General features: G+C 38.5%; 1 protein-coding gene across 3 annotated transcripts in view; it reads left to right on the top strand.

Moving 5' to 3' along the window:
- Nucleotides 1-18,584, top strand: part of LOC122979292 (neuronal membrane glycoprotein M6-a-like) — a 49,006-nt gene extending 30,422 nt beyond the window's left edge. For all 3 annotated transcript variants that reach the window (XM_044346639.1, XM_044346640.1, XM_044346638.1), the window contains 6 exons: nt 3,717-3,909; nt 4,770-4,926; nt 6,449-6,602; nt 9,068-9,144; nt 9,278-9,343; nt 12,263-18,584. In XM_044346639.1, coding sequence (XP_044202574.1) covers nt 3,791-3,909; nt 4,770-4,926; nt 6,449-6,602; nt 9,068-9,144; nt 9,278-9,343; nt 12,263-12,415 — 726 coding nt within the window. In that variant the 5' untranslated portion in view covers nt 3,717-3,790 and the 3' untranslated portion in view covers nt 12,416-18,584. The remainder of the gene's footprint in view (nt 1-3,716; nt 3,910-4,769; nt 4,927-6,448; nt 6,603-9,067; nt 9,145-9,277; nt 9,344-12,262) is intronic.
- Nucleotides 18,585-19,724: the final 1,140 nt, after the last annotated feature.

Raw genomic sequence — 19,724 nt, 5'->3', positions numbered from 1 at the left:
GCGCAAAATGGTACCTTCCTACTGGGCACAGCAGCCATTTTTATTCCTCTGTGACTGGCTCATATTTTGTGGAGAAACACATTGAAATTGTTCATCGATCATTTCCAAAACTAAGACAATAAGCTAAACGAGAACACACTTTGTGTCTATGCAAATGGAGGCTGTGTGAGTCTGTGTCTGTGTGTGTGTGTGTGTCTGTGTGTGTGTGTGTGTGTGTGTGTGTATGTGTGAAGATGTGCATTAGTGTGACTGTAGTGCTTGCAGAGCCGCGCTGTTACCATGACAACGCTACAGGCAAAGTGGGTCAGCGGGCTCCTGCCACACCCCTGTTGGCATGGCAACAAGGCTGGTCAATTAAACCTGAGCAGCAGGATGACTCACAAAGACACACACAAACACACACAAACACACAAACAAACTATATAACAGGGAGGTAAAGGATGAAGCACTTAGTGTGTGTGTGTGTGTGTGTGTGTGTGTGTGTGTGTGTGTGTGTGTGTGTGTGTGTGTGTGTGTGTGTGTGTGTGATTTGGCTGATATGGATTTTTTTAAAGGGTGATTTCTCAGTTGAAAGCAGCTGATATCCAATAATAGTGGATAGCCAATAGCTGGGTGGGTGGAGCTGAGGTGGGATGAGCAACAGCAGATGTCACAGCTGCTTGACATAGGCTGAGACACCTGTCAATCAAGCAAGATTTCTCAAAATATAAACAAAAACATCATAATGGAAAAAAAGAATCTCAAAATCACCACTGAGACACTAATCACCTTAGAAGACACTAGATTTAACACAGAGAGCATAACATTTCTTAACTGTGGGGTTTTAATAGAGTACAACACAGTGGGGGACTTTTTGGGGTTGGCATCTCACAGCACATAGAGCACTTGCAGCTTTAAACAAACAAACAGTGATTTTACCAGTCGCTTGTGGTGGTTGCCCCTTGATTAAACCCAGTGACCTCGGCCCAGCCCTCAGCATGTACTCTAATTCTCTCCTGCATATGAATGTTATACACAGACACATATTAAGCTAGAGGACAGAACACGGTGCACAACAATCCACAGTAAATCTAATTATCCGCTACTTATGTTACAACACATTCGTTTGCTTTCTTCCTATTGTACTAGAAACAGCAAGACTGTTTGTTGATGTTAAACTGTGGAACAAATCTATGTCTTGCCAACAGTTTGTCAGCCGGAAAACAACTGATTCTTCCTGTGTCAAAACCTGTTAAGATGATATAGTGTTATCTGCTATCCTGGCATTACAGTTATCTCTGTCATGTTTTCATGGGGAATACACTGAAATATACCAATACATCGGTTGTTGAAATATTTCTGATTTGAAAACTTTTTCCCCTCAGATTAATTTTTATTTTTTGGTTGCAACTCCAGCAAATTACAGTTATAAAGGCTTGGATTGCTGGTGCATCATTGGCAGCCAGTGTACAATTATGTAATGTGGTCTCTCTCAGGAGAATGGCATTGAAAGACAAAGAGTGATCATGTTTAGTTAAGTTTATTACATTTATTTGTAAAAGACCTCACACACACAGGACCTATTAGCTCATCGCCATCTGCAGTCCCTGTGCAGGTAGATACAAACATTTTGCATCTTTATTAGCAATAAATAATCTGATCCATCAAGATTTATTTCCAAGAAGGCAGCAGGTTCATATGATTCACTTCGGCCCTGTCACAATCCAATCCAAACTGTGTGGTACAGTGTGATGTGATTCACTGCATCATGATGCAGTAGAGCAAACATTTCTATTGTAATGCCACTACTGTTACTGTTTTCTACTCACTCTCATAACAGAGAGCAAGTGTGAGATGGCTTTAAGGTCCTGTTTGGAATATCATTGTTGAAGTCTCTATGTGTAGAAGTTAGGGATGTGCAGAGGGCCCAGTATTTGTATTTGTATCTGTATTTGTTGAGGCAGCAAAATTATTTGTATTTGTATTTGAATAAAAGTGGAAAGAGGCTTAAAAATCCAGTTTTTGTTTTTATTACGCTTATAATTTTAGAAAATTAAAGATGAAAATTAAAGTGATGTCTAAATTAAGAAAATATGCGTCATGTAGCAGGTGGATGTGACCTGCTGATAGACGTAACAGTGGAGCAGAGGAGAGAGACTGAGATAGCGACCATAACTGACTTGCTCGCTGGCATTTGACATGTTTTGTTTTTTTTTCTTCCCAAAAACAAATAATCTAAAAAATATTTGTATGAAACAAATATTCGTAAAAAAACAAAAAAAAACAAAACACTATTTGTGCTTTGCCGATTAACGTATTTATATTCAGGCACACCCCTAGTAGAAGTCTTTATGTTGACACAGAGTGCGCTCTACAAGTTAAAGGATGAGTTCCCCTAAATGAGACATATTTTCTCATGTACCTCTAGTGGTATCCAGCCATGCTGATAGGTTTTGGTTTTATGTGGCCAGGTTTTTGATACACATCCATCTCTGAGATTTCTGCCTCCACCCTACTGCTGTAGAAGTGAATGGAATTTTGTTTGTGGCGCTCAAATGAAGTTAAGTGCCCAACCAGTGTAATTTAAACAGCTTTGGGAGTTATAGAAATTGATTTCACTTGTAACAGAGCCAGGTTATCAGTTTCTCTCATGAGCTTTAAAGACGTAATCAATATTCTTATAACAATATATCAAATGACAGTGTGTAATGTCAGAGGTGTCATTTGTAGTGATGAGCTATACAGAGAATTATGAGCTACTCTCAGCTTTACAGAGTTTTTTCAGCTCATTGTTTAACTGTCTGGCTGCAGCTTTACTGTTTGGGTTCACTCCCAGTGCTCTCATAGTGTTGTTTTCATAGAAAAAAAACCTAAAACCCCACTGTAAACTACCTGCTTAGCACTAAACAGCAAACAGACACAGTTAGCGACTAACTGGTGAACATAGTGGAGCTATTAGCAGCTAAAGAGCCAGATGTTTGCCTCAGGAGTTGGTAGAGAGCAAAAACAGCTAAAAAAAAGAGTGAATATTGGACTTACACTGACCAGGTGAACAGAAACACGACTCCAGATGATAATGATAATGTTGCTCTGTAGCTGTGAAGTGTTCCTTTAATGTGAGACAGTTCCCTTCTCTGCGCCTACATACTTTCAAAATAATCCCCTCAGAAGCAAACGAATGTAAATGAGAACATTATTCTGGGTTTTCAGCCAGTTTAGTCCAACTGTATGTAAAATGATGTATGTACTCTATCACTGTATTAGCAGTGCTTCTGTGTTTGTACTGTATGTAATTAGATTTAAGTTGTTAATGTTCTGCAGAAGAGATAAAAGCAGCTAATCAACTTGAGAGCCAAAGACTCTTCATAATAAACTCACAATTAATGAATACACTCCGGGATGCGGTAAGGAAACGCTGAACACACTTTTCATTTCACCACTCTCAATGGAGCTGTGATTATTTCAAAGTATAAGTCACTGACTGGGCGCTGGTGCTTGCATCACTTATTTGCATTATTTCCTCTGGGGTGTTTATACTTTGCTAGAAACTGCTTTTCATTCATATTTTGTTTGTTTGGGAATGTATAGTCATGGCAGGTCGTAGTTGCGTAGTTGTTTTATTGAATTCAGAATCATTATAGTTTACAAAACTTATATATGTTACTGATGCCATTCTCTGCATGATGTCGTAAAAGAGACTGTTAGCATTACAGTTCTGTCTTTTCATCTATGTTCAGGTTGTAAGGAGTGCTGTGAGCGATGTGTGGGCAGCCTGCCCTGGGCCTCGCTCATCGCTACCATCCTCCTGTACATGGGCGTGGCTTTGTTCTGTGGGTGTGGCCACGAAGCTTTGAGTGGCACCGTCACCATTCTCCAGAACTACTTTGAAGTCATCAGAGCCCCGGGAGAGACACTGGATGTTTTCATCATGTGAGTTACGTTTTTTACTCTGATTTCATGTTCTAGCACAATTGTTGCACAATACATTGCACCCACTTAGGAATATTATATCTATAAAATGATCTAATTTTGTAAAGATATAATAATAATTTAATATTCTATATGCCACAAGTGTCCAAGTTGAGTTCAGAAACCAGACTTTATTCATTCAAACATTACATCGCCACCATTTACAGTAGCTACCTGAATTTATTACAAGTATCATTTCAAATATTTTATTGTCTTCTTTGAATTTACCTCTTTGATAGTTCAGACCCAAAATACTGTTTCACTGTGTAGGCTTACTTCTGGGAAATCACCCTCAAAAAATAAGGCCACGTTGAACATGAAAGTATAATTAGTATGATTCATTTCATTTACAGCACCATGAAACTGACCCAATTCAGATTTTTTTTTTTTATCATTGCTTCCACTTTAAAAACAAAATCCACCACTATAATTATCTCATGATTATGAGGAACTATGTCCTAATTTTGAAGAAAAAGCCCTTAATAATGAAAAAATAACTTAGGTTTTTTTTTTTTTCTTGCAGTGGTGAAAATAGTCTTTTTCTGTGTTGGTTCACACCTGTGGATATAAATCAGATAGGAATCAATAAATGTGAATGAAAATGTTCCACTTATGTATGAGGGTGGAGACCCCTCCCACTGCCTCAACAGACCCTCACACTCAAGCTTCACTTATTACCTCTGATTTATATTTGGCACGTACACATGGTGGTTTAGCTGATGATAAACATTGAGTCTACAAACAGCACTTCAAGCTGCATGAAAATAAATAAATAGTCATTAACCATTGACACTGTGAGTGTGTGTGTGTTCTCTCCACAGTATTGACATCCTGAAGTACATCATCTATGGTCTTGCAGCTGGATTCTTTGTGTTTGGAGTGCTGTTGCTGGTGGAGGGCTTTTTCACCACCGGAGCTATCAGGGATCTCTATGGAGAGTTCAAGATCACCGCCTGCGGACGCTGCCTGACTGCATTTGTAAGAAATCTTTAGAGCCATTAGATTGAATGTGATACACTGACATTTTAAATTGTGTTCTTTCAGATACACAGGATACTGGCAGTAAAAGGACTAGTTGGCAGTAACTGATCATGTAGTTACTGTTATGTAATGTTAAAACCTCCATCCTTAGATAAAGAAAACATCAATAAAGTGAAACTGAAACAGATGAACATCTTCAGATTGATGGTGATTTAGAGAATCCAAACAAATGAGTTATTTGTGAGAAAAAACACTTTCCAGTGTTTTAAGCTGTTTTCACATTCAGCTATTTAATATATTTGTAACATTTTCAATTTTTTAATTTTACATTTTTCCAATGTGAGCAAAATGTTGCCCTTGCTAGTAAAGTATATGTTGCATAATCACACCAACTCTGCTCCATCGGGGTGCTTACACGTGTCTGAGCTGTCCTTTTATATGTATCTGATGACTAACAGATATCCATGTGACATATACCAACATGCATAGAAAACTATTTCACCTCAAGGTCTATTTAGTAGCTGTTTTCAATCATATTACATGAGCTTCATCAGCAGATGGATTTTTCCTAGTTGTCATGGAAATGAAAATACTCAAATTTCCATTTTTACAGAGCACTTCTCAGCTCTCTCACCCATGTTGGTTCAACAGATATTTAAGGAACATTAAACATTTAAGGAACATGTGATCCCTACACTCATATAAAAGTAGCTAAATAATATTATTTCGAGTTTATATCCTGTAAATTATGTACTGAAGTGATGACATTAAACAGAATCAGCACTGCTACCTGGACCACAACAAACATTTTCTTATTGCTAACTCTGCAGAGTGTTTCTGAAAATAGATACTGTTTTGAAACACACCAAATCCTGGCCTAACTCAGTATATCAGCCTGACAGATCTCTGTGCAGTTATTCCCTGAATCTGAATCTGATCTCTCTGTTAGTCACATCTGATTCATGCGGATGAGGGAGACAAAGAGACAGATTAGGCATTGTCCACTTCTGCGCAAGAAATTCCTCACATCTGTATTTCTCTGCGCAGTGGAGAGGGTATAGGCTTTCTAGTGCAGGCCTCTGGAGACAACACACACACACACACACACAAATACACAGGGCTATGGTCTGTGAGAGAAAGCTAAAAGGCAAGACAAAGAGATTGGAGAGAGAGCAGTCAGTTGCATAAAAGGTGTTTTCATGCCTCAGTGTGAAATGATGGAGAACTGACACAATTACACTCACACCTGTGCAATCTAGTGTTTATGAATGTAATTCACAATTAAAAGCATAATGAAAAATTCAGCTTTCAAAGAAATATACTTTCTGCATTTAGTGTATGGTGTAAAGTAAATATCACATTGTCACCTGTGAGTAAGCAACATTAAAAATTAAAATGACCTGCATGCTCATTCTTTTTCATGAAATGATGGTGAATTTAAATTCTAATAAAGCTTGAGAAGTGGGTTTAGTGTATGGCCGACTCTGTCACTGGTAATCTCTGGCCTCTGTGTTTCCAGCTGATGTTCCTCGCCTACCTGTTCTTCCTGGTGTGGCTGGGAGTGACAGCATTCACCAGCCTGCCGGTCTTCATGTACTTTAACGTCTGGACAATGTGTCAGAACACAAGCTTGGTCGAGGGAGCTAACCTCTGCCTGGACCTGCGCCAGTTTGGTATGTGCCATGATAACATGATCTGTCGCTGGTGGATGGATGGAAGAAGATACCTACATTATGTTGTGTGTTTCTTCGAAATGTGTATGGATATGTTAAGCAAGAAAGAATCTCTGATAAGAAAGACATACAAACACTATATGCTTATGTGTCTTGTTTAGACATGACTTGATACAGTCATGTTACACTTTAGTATTCCACTCACTTCATTTCAAACACATAGAGTGGACAGAGAAAAGCATCTTTAGGCTTTCAGAGCTGAAGCTTGGTGAACTTTGACCTGCTTTTGAGCAAATGAATTTACCCACCGCACTGCTCTGACCTGAAAAAATCTCTTTTTCCGCCTTTTGGTGTTTACTTAAGTGGAAATGGTTTTTTTATCGTGTCATCTTTTGAATACAGTCTGTCCATGTATCTTGTGATTTTGAAATAGTGTCAGTGGAAAAAAAGTCCCAATAATCCTGATAACCACCTGATAGCTGACAGAACACACACTGTGTGTATCCTCCTGCTCGCGTGCAGGCAAGTAAATGGCAAATCACCAAAATACCAAACTGGCATAGGCTATGGAAAAGCCTGCGTGTGTGTGATAAAATTGCCAAATTGCCAGTAGAAAGCCCACAGTGTGCCATGTGCTGGAATGACAATAGAGCCCAGATTGTCTACTGAAAATCTACTGAAAAGGTGATCTGGACTAATTAAGCTGAAATAAACTTTATTAGTAGTGTACAGGGCTGCCAAGTCTCACACGTTCACCATGACACTTACGCAATTGACACTTTTCACACGCTCTCTTGCCACATGTCCATTTTTTCAAACAGTGAAAAACAAATTCATAACTGATAACGTCGTGGGGTGAAAAGAGGACACTGACAACGCACGGACAGACAAGACAGAGCAGCACCGTGCAACAACGAGTTATTGAGACCATCAGCGGGAAAGCCAGAAATATACACAAATCTATTATATTGTTTTATTCCCATACATACTGCTCAGAGTAATCTCAGTCAGCAGCAGCAGCACAGCATCTCTCCCTCTCCTCTCGCACCATTTGCACACAGGCAGGGGTGAGAGTGAGTTACTATGGTTACAGGGACGCTCTGTGTCTCTGTCTTTGAAGATGCCTTGTGAGGACTGAGAATAGCAACCCTCAGGTTTAACAATGTTTTACCAGGTTTAATTATCCAAATCATATTATGATGTGTTGTAAGACTGTTCCTTCTACCCACTACCATTTTATGAAATCGTCTAATAATCATTTCCTCTCGTGTTCCACCCAATTATTTACTGTTCTTGATGCATTCTTAGTTTTCATAGCACCCTCAATCTAACTTATCTAGACTAGTGTAGTTGGCTGTTTCTTGACTCAATCCAAGAGGTTAGGTGGTGTAGAAATGCAGGAAATTTGTTTTAAAATGCTTTTACCCCCAGACCCCCGCAGCAATTATGTATCTTTCCAAGTTTGCTCCTAAATTTTAATACATAACCAGGCACCCATGGTGAAGAGCATAGATCTTTGTTATCCTGTGTTCAAATATCTGGTGTGTAATAACCACATCATCTACAAATCCTGACCCAGTCAAAACTACAAATATTAGGAAAAAGAAGTGAAAAGGGCACATAAAAGAGAGAGCCATTCAAGCCATTCTCACAGAGGACAGACTGGAGGGTAAAAGGACCTGTTGATGGGGAGGTAAGAAGATTCTGAAAAAAGAAAATAAAATGGTGACAATTACTAGAAAACCAAATAACAACAGGGAGTTTTGTAAAGCTTAGAGTGATCAAATTGAGAGAACACAGTGGTCTATTGTTCAATTCAAGTTTATATTCTATATTCTGTTTTTTTCTGTTAAAATCTATGACATCTGACATCATATTAAACCATCCAACTATTGTAAAAGATTGATTGATTCTAGTTATAAACATGTGTACATGCATACAATGCATACTGTATTTCAATCAGATACTGTAACAGTTATTATTATCTTACATGATGCAATCACCGCACCACCCACCATGTTGCTCTACAGGATGCCCACATAAAACTAAAAGACACACCAAGATGCACTTGGTGAGTCTCTTCACTGCCATCTAGTGTCCATGTTTTTAAACTGCAAAAGGACCTCCGGTGAGCAATCTAATGCCTGCATCTAATGAACATTTCTCATGGGGAACAATTACAATATTTCACCTAAAAGAAAATCACTGGGTCATTAAAGTTTTCATTCAACACCGTGGTAATTTTGAGGTGAGTGTGAGTGTTGTGTTGGCACTCCCTCATATTGTGTATCCATTTTTAGAGCCACCAGCAGTACATTGTGATCTTACTGGACAGTTCACAGTGGGACCAGTGAAGCATGGTTGTGCTGGAGACAAGAGAATACATTTTAAACAACTTTGATTAAATAAATACAATACAAAACACAAAAAGACAGAAAATAATTGATGATGTTTCTATTCATCAGGAGCAGTGACCATCTCTGAGGAGAGGAAGGTGTGTACAGGATCTGAGAAGTTCTTCAAGATGTGTGAATCCAACGAGGTAAGACTTGTTACAGTATTTAAAGAGATTCAGATGAAAATATGATGATTTGCTATCTGTGTCACAACTGATCATCATCTAAGACAAAGAGCAGAAAAAACTGAATTTCCAAGTTTTATTGTGTGTGTTACAGCTGGACTTGACCTTCCATCTGTTTGTGTGCGCACTGGCAGGAGCTGGAGCTGCTGTCATTGCCATGGTGAGCACCATTATTCTCATATCTGACTTTTTGTTAAAGGATCCTGGAGTATTAATTAGTACTGAATGGTATGACCTCCAACCCCAGGTGAACTTGACAACAGGAAAAAATACACACGGAAATGAATTGTCCTACAAAGGCAAGATGCAGTAACTATGTATTGTGTTAAGACCAGAATCTGCATTCTGGACATGTTTTACTATAGAGACAATTATTATGCCATGGAAATGTATTGTTTCTGTGTAAACAGCATTTTAAATTTGCACAGTAACATCACTCTGTGCAGGGCTCCTGTGGCAGTTCCTGCAAAACAAGTGTCTGTCTCTCAGTGAAACTTCCCTGAATACATAAAGGTTAAGACTAAAAATATTTTATTGATTTTAATATAAATATTAATAGCAGAAGGGCAGAGAGACACATATTAAAGTTTATTTTCTTAAATAAAGTAGTACAAATGGAGCACAAACCTGAAAGAACACATTTTCTTGGTAAACACTGCATACTGTATTCACCTTGCATCCTATGAATATTATCCAAAGGCGGAGTGCAGTATCTGCATTTTTAGGTATCATGTAGTTCTATGGCATTCTATGTTATATAAAAAGACATAAAATGAGGGTGTTACAAGTTTTCTGTTTGTTACACAGTTTTTCAGCTGCCCCGAAAAATTTAAACCATTTTTTCTCAACTTCATTGCTTCCATAGTTACTGTTCTCTGCCAGGAGATTCAGGAAGTAATGTGACTGTATGACACATACTGACCTCACCGTCCAAAATACAATTTAGACCATACCATATTTATGGATATTAACATTACCTGTTTGCAGTTGTATTTACTATGAGAAGTGCAGATGGTAGAGAGGGCCTCATTTTTAGCCCAGTGTGTGTGTGTGTGTGTGTGTGTGTTAGAGAGAGAGAGGAGTGAATCTATTCTTGTGTGTCTGCAGTAATACAGTCGGTGAGTCACCAGGCTGTTCAGATATCTGAGGTGTGGAGAGGATTTGTTCTGTCAGATATCCTCCTCTACACTGTATGCATTCAGCAGTTATCTACTAACCTGGGCCTTCACTGTTACTTAATGTTATCTCTGTCTCTTGTCCTGCGAGCAGTGTAAAAAGCCAAATATTAATGCACAACCATCCATTTTCTGCACCTGTTTATTCCTGCTCAGAGTCACAGGGGGTTGGAGTCTATCCCAGAAACACACTCCACCTCCCCCACAGTTTTCTTTCACAGAAACAAAATTGTGAAGCCTTTAAACCCTAAAGCATCTCAGCTCTGTGTGGGACGTCCGAGACAATATTTACTGAATGTGATGAATCAAATGTATTTCTTTATTGTGGCAACTGGCACAGTAGTTTTTTCTTCTAGACAAAAATTTCTTATCAACACAATTTGATGCTGTAGAATGTTAACAGTATATGCATATCTGTTTTTGTGACTTGATTATGTCTCCACAGTGAGAAGTGTAGTAGAGTGTGGTGAGCATTTAAAAGGGTGTCTTCACAATGGATTTGTTGAAGACGTCTAATTACCTGAACTGTAATTCATTAAAGGACCAGTGAATAGAATTTAGTGGCATCTAGCAGATCAGACTTGGCAGACATGGAATATAATATTCTTAAATATGTTTTAATTAGTGTATAATCACCTGAAAATAAGAATCGTGTTTTTGTGAGCTTAGAATGAGCCATTTATATCTACATAGGGAGTGGGTCCTCTTCCATGGAGCCCACCATGTTGCACCGCCATGTTTCTACAGTAGCCCAGAACATACAAACCAAACACTGACTCTAGAGAGGGCCTTTCCTGTTTTTCGTGAGTTTCACCAAGTAGGTCTGTCTGCAGACTCACAGTATCTACACAACACACTCACTTTACTACATGACACAGGCGTGAGGAGGGTGTTGGTTAGGGTTAGGGTGGGGGTCGGAGGTGTGTGTTGTGTAGCAGGCCGTTACGGTGACAACATCAGGAGGAGTGTGTCGCGTAGTAAAGTGGGCGTGTCATGTGGTGAAGTGGATGCGTCGTATAAGTCTGCAAGACTGCAGATAGATCCCTCTCAGTTTCACGGCCACCTTTGGTTCTCCTACACGCTTGGAAGGGGAGGTGGAGGGGGAGGGTTGTTCAGTTGGTTGCAATCTGCAACCTCACAGCTAGATGCCACTAAATCCTCCACACTGGTCCTTAAAGTCTGAAGTACCTCAGAGTGAATTAAAATGCTGTCCTTTATTTGGTCACAAGGGGGCACTAGAGTTGAAAATGTTAGAGGAGAGAGTCTCCATCTCCACACAGCTGCAATAAGCCTATTGCACCATTGTTTTCTACCCACAAATCAATAATCCTTGTTTTCTAAAGCTGTGCCCCTACTGCATACTACATACTAGTTGTATGCTGGTTTTCAATATGTAGTACTTTCATATTAGTGAAAAAACTGATTCGTTGTATTAATATTTAATTCTACGGACCCTCCAAGACTCCAAAAGATTTTTTAAATTTTTTATCTAGTGCGCACAAGATATGGTTCATGTTCGCACAAGATACTAACTAAAAAAGATATGAGCCTAAAGGATTTTTTTATCTAGTGCACACAGGATAAAGATTTGTGTGAACAAGATGGATCCAATATCTTATTATTAATATTATCTTTTGGGACTTTGAGGGCTCTGTAGTACACAGAGTACTATATAACAAATACTATATAACATGCACCTGATGGAATGATCATACTCTCATCACACCTTGTATATATTACTTCAGTACACTTTGTCCAAGATCTGTCTGTCTCTTATTCAGGTAGCATGTGGACTAATTTTGTAATGTAGAAACCTTGCATGTTAGGAGTTTTTTCTATTTTGATTTGATCTGGTTTGCTACATACAAACACTTATGAACCTTCACCCTTCTCTCCTCCCTCAGGTCCACTTCCTGATGGCTCTAGCTGCTAACTGGGGCTACCTGAAGGATGCCAGCCGGATGCAGAAGTATGAAGACATCAAGTCGAAGGAGGAGCAGGAGCTGCATGACATCCACTCTACACGCTCCAAAGAACGCCTCAATGCCTACACATAAACACACACCTACAAGAAACGACACACACACACTTACCTGTCAGACACACACAAGATGATACATGCTCACACACACTCACACACAAACATGGCCTGACACAAGCCTAAGGATAGCAGAAACATACAGTACATGCATGAGTGAAAAAAAAACATACACAATCGTACACTACAACACACAACTTAAGACATGAGTAGGCAGAAGTTACTAACAAAAAAATGATGAAAACACAGACACCAACATCATCCTGGTGTTCCCAGTGGATCATTTGCTCAGGTTGTACGCTAACGCTTAAGCATCCATTATGTTGAGTGAGAGTATGCTTTTAGCTTTACCTCTAACATGAAAAATTCTTTATGGCTACATTTCGCTGTTGTATGTAGAAAAATAAAATTTAGAAGAAATTCGATCCAAAAGTCATGAGCAGCTATCACTTCTCTTGAGAGGAAGTGAGTCTGCTGGGTGAGATAAATACATGATTGATTTTTTAAAATGCTACAAAAACATAAATCAGATTTATGCCGTTTGTGATATTTTACTTTGAATATTTCTGAATATAAAGACATAAATTTACCTCAGGCTTTTTGAAGGCCCTAAGGATCCCTTTCTCCTCCCCCACCCCTACACTCACAGTGCTAACCTGTAACACTTCTAAGTTATACAAGGCATTTAAGGTTTGCCTTTTAGCTAGGTAGCATTATATATCATTTTCCTCCAAAAACTATTGGTTAGCTGTTTTAAAAGTGCTTTGCTATGTGTGTATGTGCAGAACAATCAACTACAACTAGCCTATAATCACAGAAAAAAACAACAAAAACCTTACAAACACTTAGCAAAACAAACCAGTACAGTGTATGTATAAAACAGCACAAGAAAATATTACTTGAAGAAATACCAAAAAAACCCCAAAGAACCCAAAGAAATGTCACATTTTTGCTTGTGGCCCCCCAGTAGTTTGCCTGCGTTCGGGCCAGCCATGCTTTTCCTTTTAAGATTGCAGACACTTAACTAAACGTTGCCATCTTTACTTGTGTCAGTGTTACCGGCTTACTGTCACTCAACAATATGGATACCAACATCACAGGAACTGTTAGCATAGCACACAGGTGAATTTGGTGTCTATGAGCTCATCATTTAACTGGGGAGCCGTCCAGCAGGACAATGTCACTGTCTCCCCCACAAGAGCCTCAATACCTGCAGTACACACATCACACATAACTCATTCACACACACACACACACACACACACACACACACACACATATAGATGTGGCTGAATGGTCGGTGTTGTGCAGGCAGTGTTGTATGGTGGTGTCATGCTGTGTCGTGTCGTTTCGCCACATTATGATGACTGGTATTGCAGAGAAATATGGTCCCTGAGGAAATTTGTACCTCCTGGGTACAAATGGGTAGCTTTGCTAACTTTCCTCCCTTCCCTTCTCTTTTTCTCCCCCCTTTTCTCCTCTGACCTCACCTCTCCTTCTCTATTCTGCGACCTCCTCATCTTGAGCCCAGTTTCATTAGTTGTTCCACATATTCTTCTTGGACATACTGACCAGTATGTCCATCAGATGGCCATGTGCAGGGCAGGGGGTTGGGTTTTTGAGACAGAATGCACTTAAGAAGGCTTAATAGTTAATTGTAACAATAACAAAGAAACCATATATTGATTGATAAAATATGCAGATGAATTGATGTCATAAGTAAGTCAAAATTCTCTTAATAGTATTTTATTTTTACTGTATATTACATGTCAGTTGAACTATCAGAGTATAAGTACTTCAGATGGCAGCGGGGATTTCAAAGAGGCCATTTAAAACAACTAGTGAAACGGTGCTTTGTGTCCTTTTCCCCCTCGTCCCCAGTTTGTATAAACTTGTGATTTGTCCTCAGAAACAGCACATCTTAGCAGCACAAAGTCTTTTTAACGTGTCTCATCAGTCTGTTAAATGATGTTTTTTCTCACTTTTTGGAATTTTGCCACATTTTTATCAGTATCATTTATGTGTAATTTTAGCATTGGGGGTATTTAAAGAGGGCAGGTGTGTGTTTTGGGGGGGTGTTATATCACATTCACATTTTCATGTAATGATTCTGTATTTCAGTGATTCTGCACACACACAAACACACATACATATGCGTATACACCAATCATCCTTAAGAGTTTAAATTCTTTTGTTGACATGTTTTGTTTTTCATATCTTTTTTTCATCAGGCCCTAATGTGACCAAAATTACTGTTCAGTCATAAGTTACATTTCAAAAATCACTGATACTTCTGTAACAGTCGGCTTGTCATTGGTGACATGAACAGATAATTACTGTGAATTGTGGATGGTGTCTTGGTTGTTCAGGAGTGGCTTCTTTTTAAAGGCTGAGCTTGTTATTTTCTGTCTGAGCCGGATGTTTTTAAAGATGGAGGATTCTAGTAAAGCAGAACAGAAGCATTTCGTGGCGTTTTTAAAATCTTATGAAGCCATTGGTGGATTTTGTGAGGCGTCTGAAGTGGATAGGCGTGATGCATACCCTTGAAGAAGGAAACAGTTAGTTTTCAAAATTTAAACAAGCTCTGGACGTGCTTAAGGAAGAGGAGATAAAACTCAACACTGGTGGCTGCAGGGACTGATTGAACTGCAGTAGTGTTATTGGGAATGAATCATGGTCTGGGAATGATTTGCTTTTCTGGATTGGTTTCATATGGATCCAAAGCTGTTCCCAGTTCATATATTTGGTGCCTCAATTATCTCCTCGGGTGTTTTTATTGTGAATGCTGAATATTGTATTAGTCTCAGATCAAAAGCTACACTTGCCAGGATGCAGTTTTTAGTAATCTGCCTGGATTGGATTTTAAAATTAGGAACCTTTTTATTTTTTGAAATGACCAATAACACTCGTTTTAGCCTATAGTTATGGTGAGAAAAATCAGGATTACCTTACTTGTTCTTATGCAGTGTAAACACCACTTCAGCTTCAGAAGAAGAAGATCTGAAAATTAAGCTAATGAAACTTAGTGTGTCACCAGTGTACAGGCCTGTTATGTTTGTATTATGTGTTAAACCAGCCGTTAGAATAGAAGGTTTGTATGTTATGTCCTGTAATAAGCTGTGAAGGAAAGTGATGATTCTCTATCTGCCAGTAGAGATGACTGAGAGGGAATTCAGTGCGTGTTCAGAATGATAAAGATGGTGGTGCTGATGGTGACAGTGGTGATGACGTTGGTCATTGAAGGGTTCGATTTGATGAGACTACCAGCACAGACACACACACACACACACACATACACACAGACACACACAGACTCCACCACCGCCATCACTCTGAGCCATAATTCTTTGCTCTTTTACTTTTCACCAATAACATTTCACTATTTTATTATCAACTTGTAATCTTTGAAACTTTTTAAATGTGAACTCATTTAATTGGAAAAAAATTAATGTGTTTTTTCTTTTCCTTTTTGTGGGCAGTATTAAGCACTGTACCTACATTAACTCTGTATAAAGATATACATATATGTGAAACAGTTGAGGTGCGCAGCCGGGAGAATGATTTCCTATCGGTTACAGAGTCTGGAGGAGGTTGTTCAGTCCCAATGTCCTGAGCTTCTACTCCCTATAAAAGCTGCATTTACACACACACACACACATAAGATATGGGGTTTTTAAGTATTTGAAACACAGTGAGGAGAGAAAATACCAACAAAACAGATGGATGCTACAGATCAGCAAGTCTCTACAAGATGATTTTCACAATATTCTAAAAGGTAGAGAAAACATTCAGATATTGAAAAAGGGTTGGTAATAATATAAAGTATACATCACGTCAGTTGTAGTAAATGAGATAAGACGTGCAAAAACACCAGTATAGACCTTTAAGTATCAGACATGGTCACAAGATGGCACCCCAGCCTCTTATAAAATGTTAATGACCATGAGAAGATCAGAGCAGCGTAGTAGTATTTTCTCACAAACTAATTGGAATCTAATTTCTTCCACGATCACACTGGTAAAAGAGTTGAAATCAGATTCTTTGTGTTGTGTATATGCAGCTGAAAGTTACAAAATGAAAAAAAAAAAAACACCATGTTCACAGAGGGGGGACTCCACCAGACTCGTGTCTTGTTCAGGTGTGTCTCGGCTGCATACAGTCAGTATTTTTAAGGGTCTAGTTTTACAGTAACAGTATTCTATCATTTCATTGCCTGACAATGGATGTCTTGTCAGTGTTTTTAACCTCAGATAAAAAAAAATAGTTTTTTGTGCACTTATTGACCATTGTGAGCTCTCTCTCTCTAATTCTTGGTGTGTAAGTGCATTGAGATCCCCATTGTGGGACCTGTGTATAGTCTTGCAGCATTGGTAATAACCTGAAGAAATAACAATGATGAAAATGAATGAATTCATAATAATGAAGAAAATCTTATACTAGGTAAAAAAAAAAAAAAAAAAATTAAAAAAGACAGTGAATCTAGTTGTTGTTTGTGGCATGGTTATGCATTCAATGGTCATAATTTAAATGATTAAAACAATACAAAAAAAATCATTCTTTACCACTGGCACTGTTCTGCTGTTTTTGTTTTGTTTTCCACTTTTCAGTGTGCAGTATTGCGGTTCCTGTTGCTAATGGTGTTGCTAAGCTAGCTTGCTTGCTCAGTTGTTTACCACCAGAGCAATATATTGTAGCAGTTTGATGAAATCAAAAAGGAAACAAGAAATCCATAGCCGTAAATTTCTGGCATACAAGTGCATGAATCTATGATTGCAAGTCTTAAGTGATATGATCATGGTGTTCTTTAGTGTTTATAAAGCGGATTTGCAGATGTGTAATGTATTGCTCTGGCCACCCATTATCCTGCACCCACCTGTGCTCACATCCTCTTCCTCTCTCTGTATGGGGGTTTAGGCTACATTCACACCACAGCTCTTGATGTCCAATTCTGATTTCTTTTTTTTCTTTTTTTTCGCAATATTTGAATTCAAAAGTGACTCATATTTGATTTCTTGTGTCTACGTGCTTGAAACAACCTGCATGTGTACACAAGAGTCAGTGATGCATAAGTAAAGCACCACGTAACCTAGCAACAAGCACAGTCTGCACAGCTCACACAGCCAGATCACTAACAAGGCTAAATAATGATTCAAACCACTACCCAAGCAGATTTAGATCACGTTTGAAGGTGAAAAAGAATGAGGCCTGGTTATAGTCCACAATGACTGCTGCTACCTGGGTTCAGAGGGATGCAAGGAACTAACAGGCATTAGATTCCTTTTGAATTGGATCACTGCATATGAATGTGGCCAAAATTAGATATGAAAAAATGTAGTTTTTCATCTGAGCAAAAATTCAAATTGGGTCATCTTTGGCAGTCGGTGTAAATGCAGCTTAAATTAATCCAAAGCACCTAAAAGTTTGGTATTTAAGCCACAAGAAGATCCAGCTGCTGTTAGAATCAGGAAGAGGATGTGAGCTGCTTGCTCTCCATTTGTTCAAGTCTCCTCATTTAACCCATGTCTCTTTGTGAAGATGAATATGTGTATTGACATGTACTAATCCTGCGTCCTTCTTGTCTACCCACTGACCACTGCTGAACATGGTCTCACTTTACCATTCCACAATCCTGACTGCCCACATTTGTGACAGGATTCAGAAATCTGACCATGTCAGCATAAATCATGAATTTCAACAACATGAAATCTGATTTATAACCTTCCGTGAGAAAGATTTGATCTGTTTTTGACTGTGTAACTGGGATATTCTTCCCTGTTTTTGCAGCTATAAAACCTCAGTTCTGCATCACAGGATGAAAAATCTGATCCTCTGTGCCTGAATAAATTCAGCTCTTGTCCACCATGAACTGAACCACAGATCCAAAAGCTGATGTCAGTCTGCGACCATAAACTGATCATCACGTGTTTCAGATCCATGCATTATGTCAGGTTGGACATTTTGGACGTTGGGAGTAGTCTTTTTTTTCTGTCTCCATAGTATTTTAGACTTTTTGTACTTCACTCTGGTTGCTTAGTAGCAGGCTTTATCTGATTCACTCCTCCATTTTTGTACATATCTGTGCCAACAGCTTGGGCAGACAGTGGCTTTTTTTATTTGTAAAGACATAAACTTGCTTGCATATATAAATAAAATGAAATAATACACTTGTGTACTTGTTAATAAGGGAACATTTTGAGTTTGTGTCTTCATTTCCTGCTGTCATGGTTGATTCTAAGTTTTTATAGATTACCCATTTATACTTTATATACTTCTCTCAGTTAACATTTATTAATTGTGACAAATTCATAGTCAATAAGGTAAATTCCATCATGAGCAGTGATAGAAATCCATGTAATGGAAGAGGCAATACTACAAGAACAGAGTTTCAACATCTAGATTACATTAGACCAAATCCAATGCAATGTGAGAGCATAGAATTGAATAAAGACAATATAATTAACATAGAGGAATTTACATTTCTGTCTTCTGGCTCTTTTGACAAAAAGCAGTAGCTCTACAGATTTCACTTTGTGAATATATGATCAAAACCATTTATATGTACCCCAAAGGATGTAGGATCTGTGTGTGTAATGATTGATAAAAAAAAAGATGCATTATCTAGAACACATTAACATTCAACGCAGGTGGAACAGTGGAGTGAAATGGTGATCTGAGTTTATACACTGAAGGAAATTAAGTGACAGCTCTTCAGTTGGCCAGGAACTTGAACACAGGTACAGTATTTAGATATTTTCCTCTTGGTGAATTGAATATTCTATCACTGCTAATACCCTGCTATAGAAATAACTTGATAAGGTTAAAGAGTCCCATCTAGTGGTCAGTTTAAATCAATACATTTTACATCAGTCCTGGTTGATTTGGCGACACCTGTGGTCACTGGTGGTAGCTGAAAGTGTGGTTTAAAGGTCCTATATGTAAGAATTATGAAGCAATTGACATGTAATAATATTTTTTATTGCCAATCAGTGAACAGGCTTTAACTTAACAAATGAAAAAAAACAGTCTGTGGACTGATTTCTATGTGAAGCACCAGAGCCAGATTTTCTGTGAAAATACAAAGGATGTGACATTTTTGTGTGCTCCCAAGTCTCAAGTCTCAAACAACAGGCATAATAACACAACAACACAACAAAAACGACGCTATCTGAGTAGTAACACCCTGCAGATATTAGCTCTCCAGCTAATGAGATGACTAGCTGTCCCCATTGACCACAAGACATTCACAACAAAACACTCCTGCAGTGACAAGTCACCCACTCCCGAGCACACACAGCTAAAACATTATTTCCTCAACAGAGGAGCAGAAA

The sequence above is a fragment of the Thunnus albacares genome, chromosome 3, assembly GCF_914725855.1.
Source record: "Thunnus albacares chromosome 3, fThuAlb1.1, whole genome shotgun sequence".
NCBI lineage: Eukaryota > Metazoa > Chordata > Actinopteri > Scombriformes > Scombridae > Thunnus > Thunnus albacares.
The sequence above is the reverse complement of the archived record's forward strand: the minus strand, read 5'-3'. Positions and strand labels throughout refer to the sequence as shown.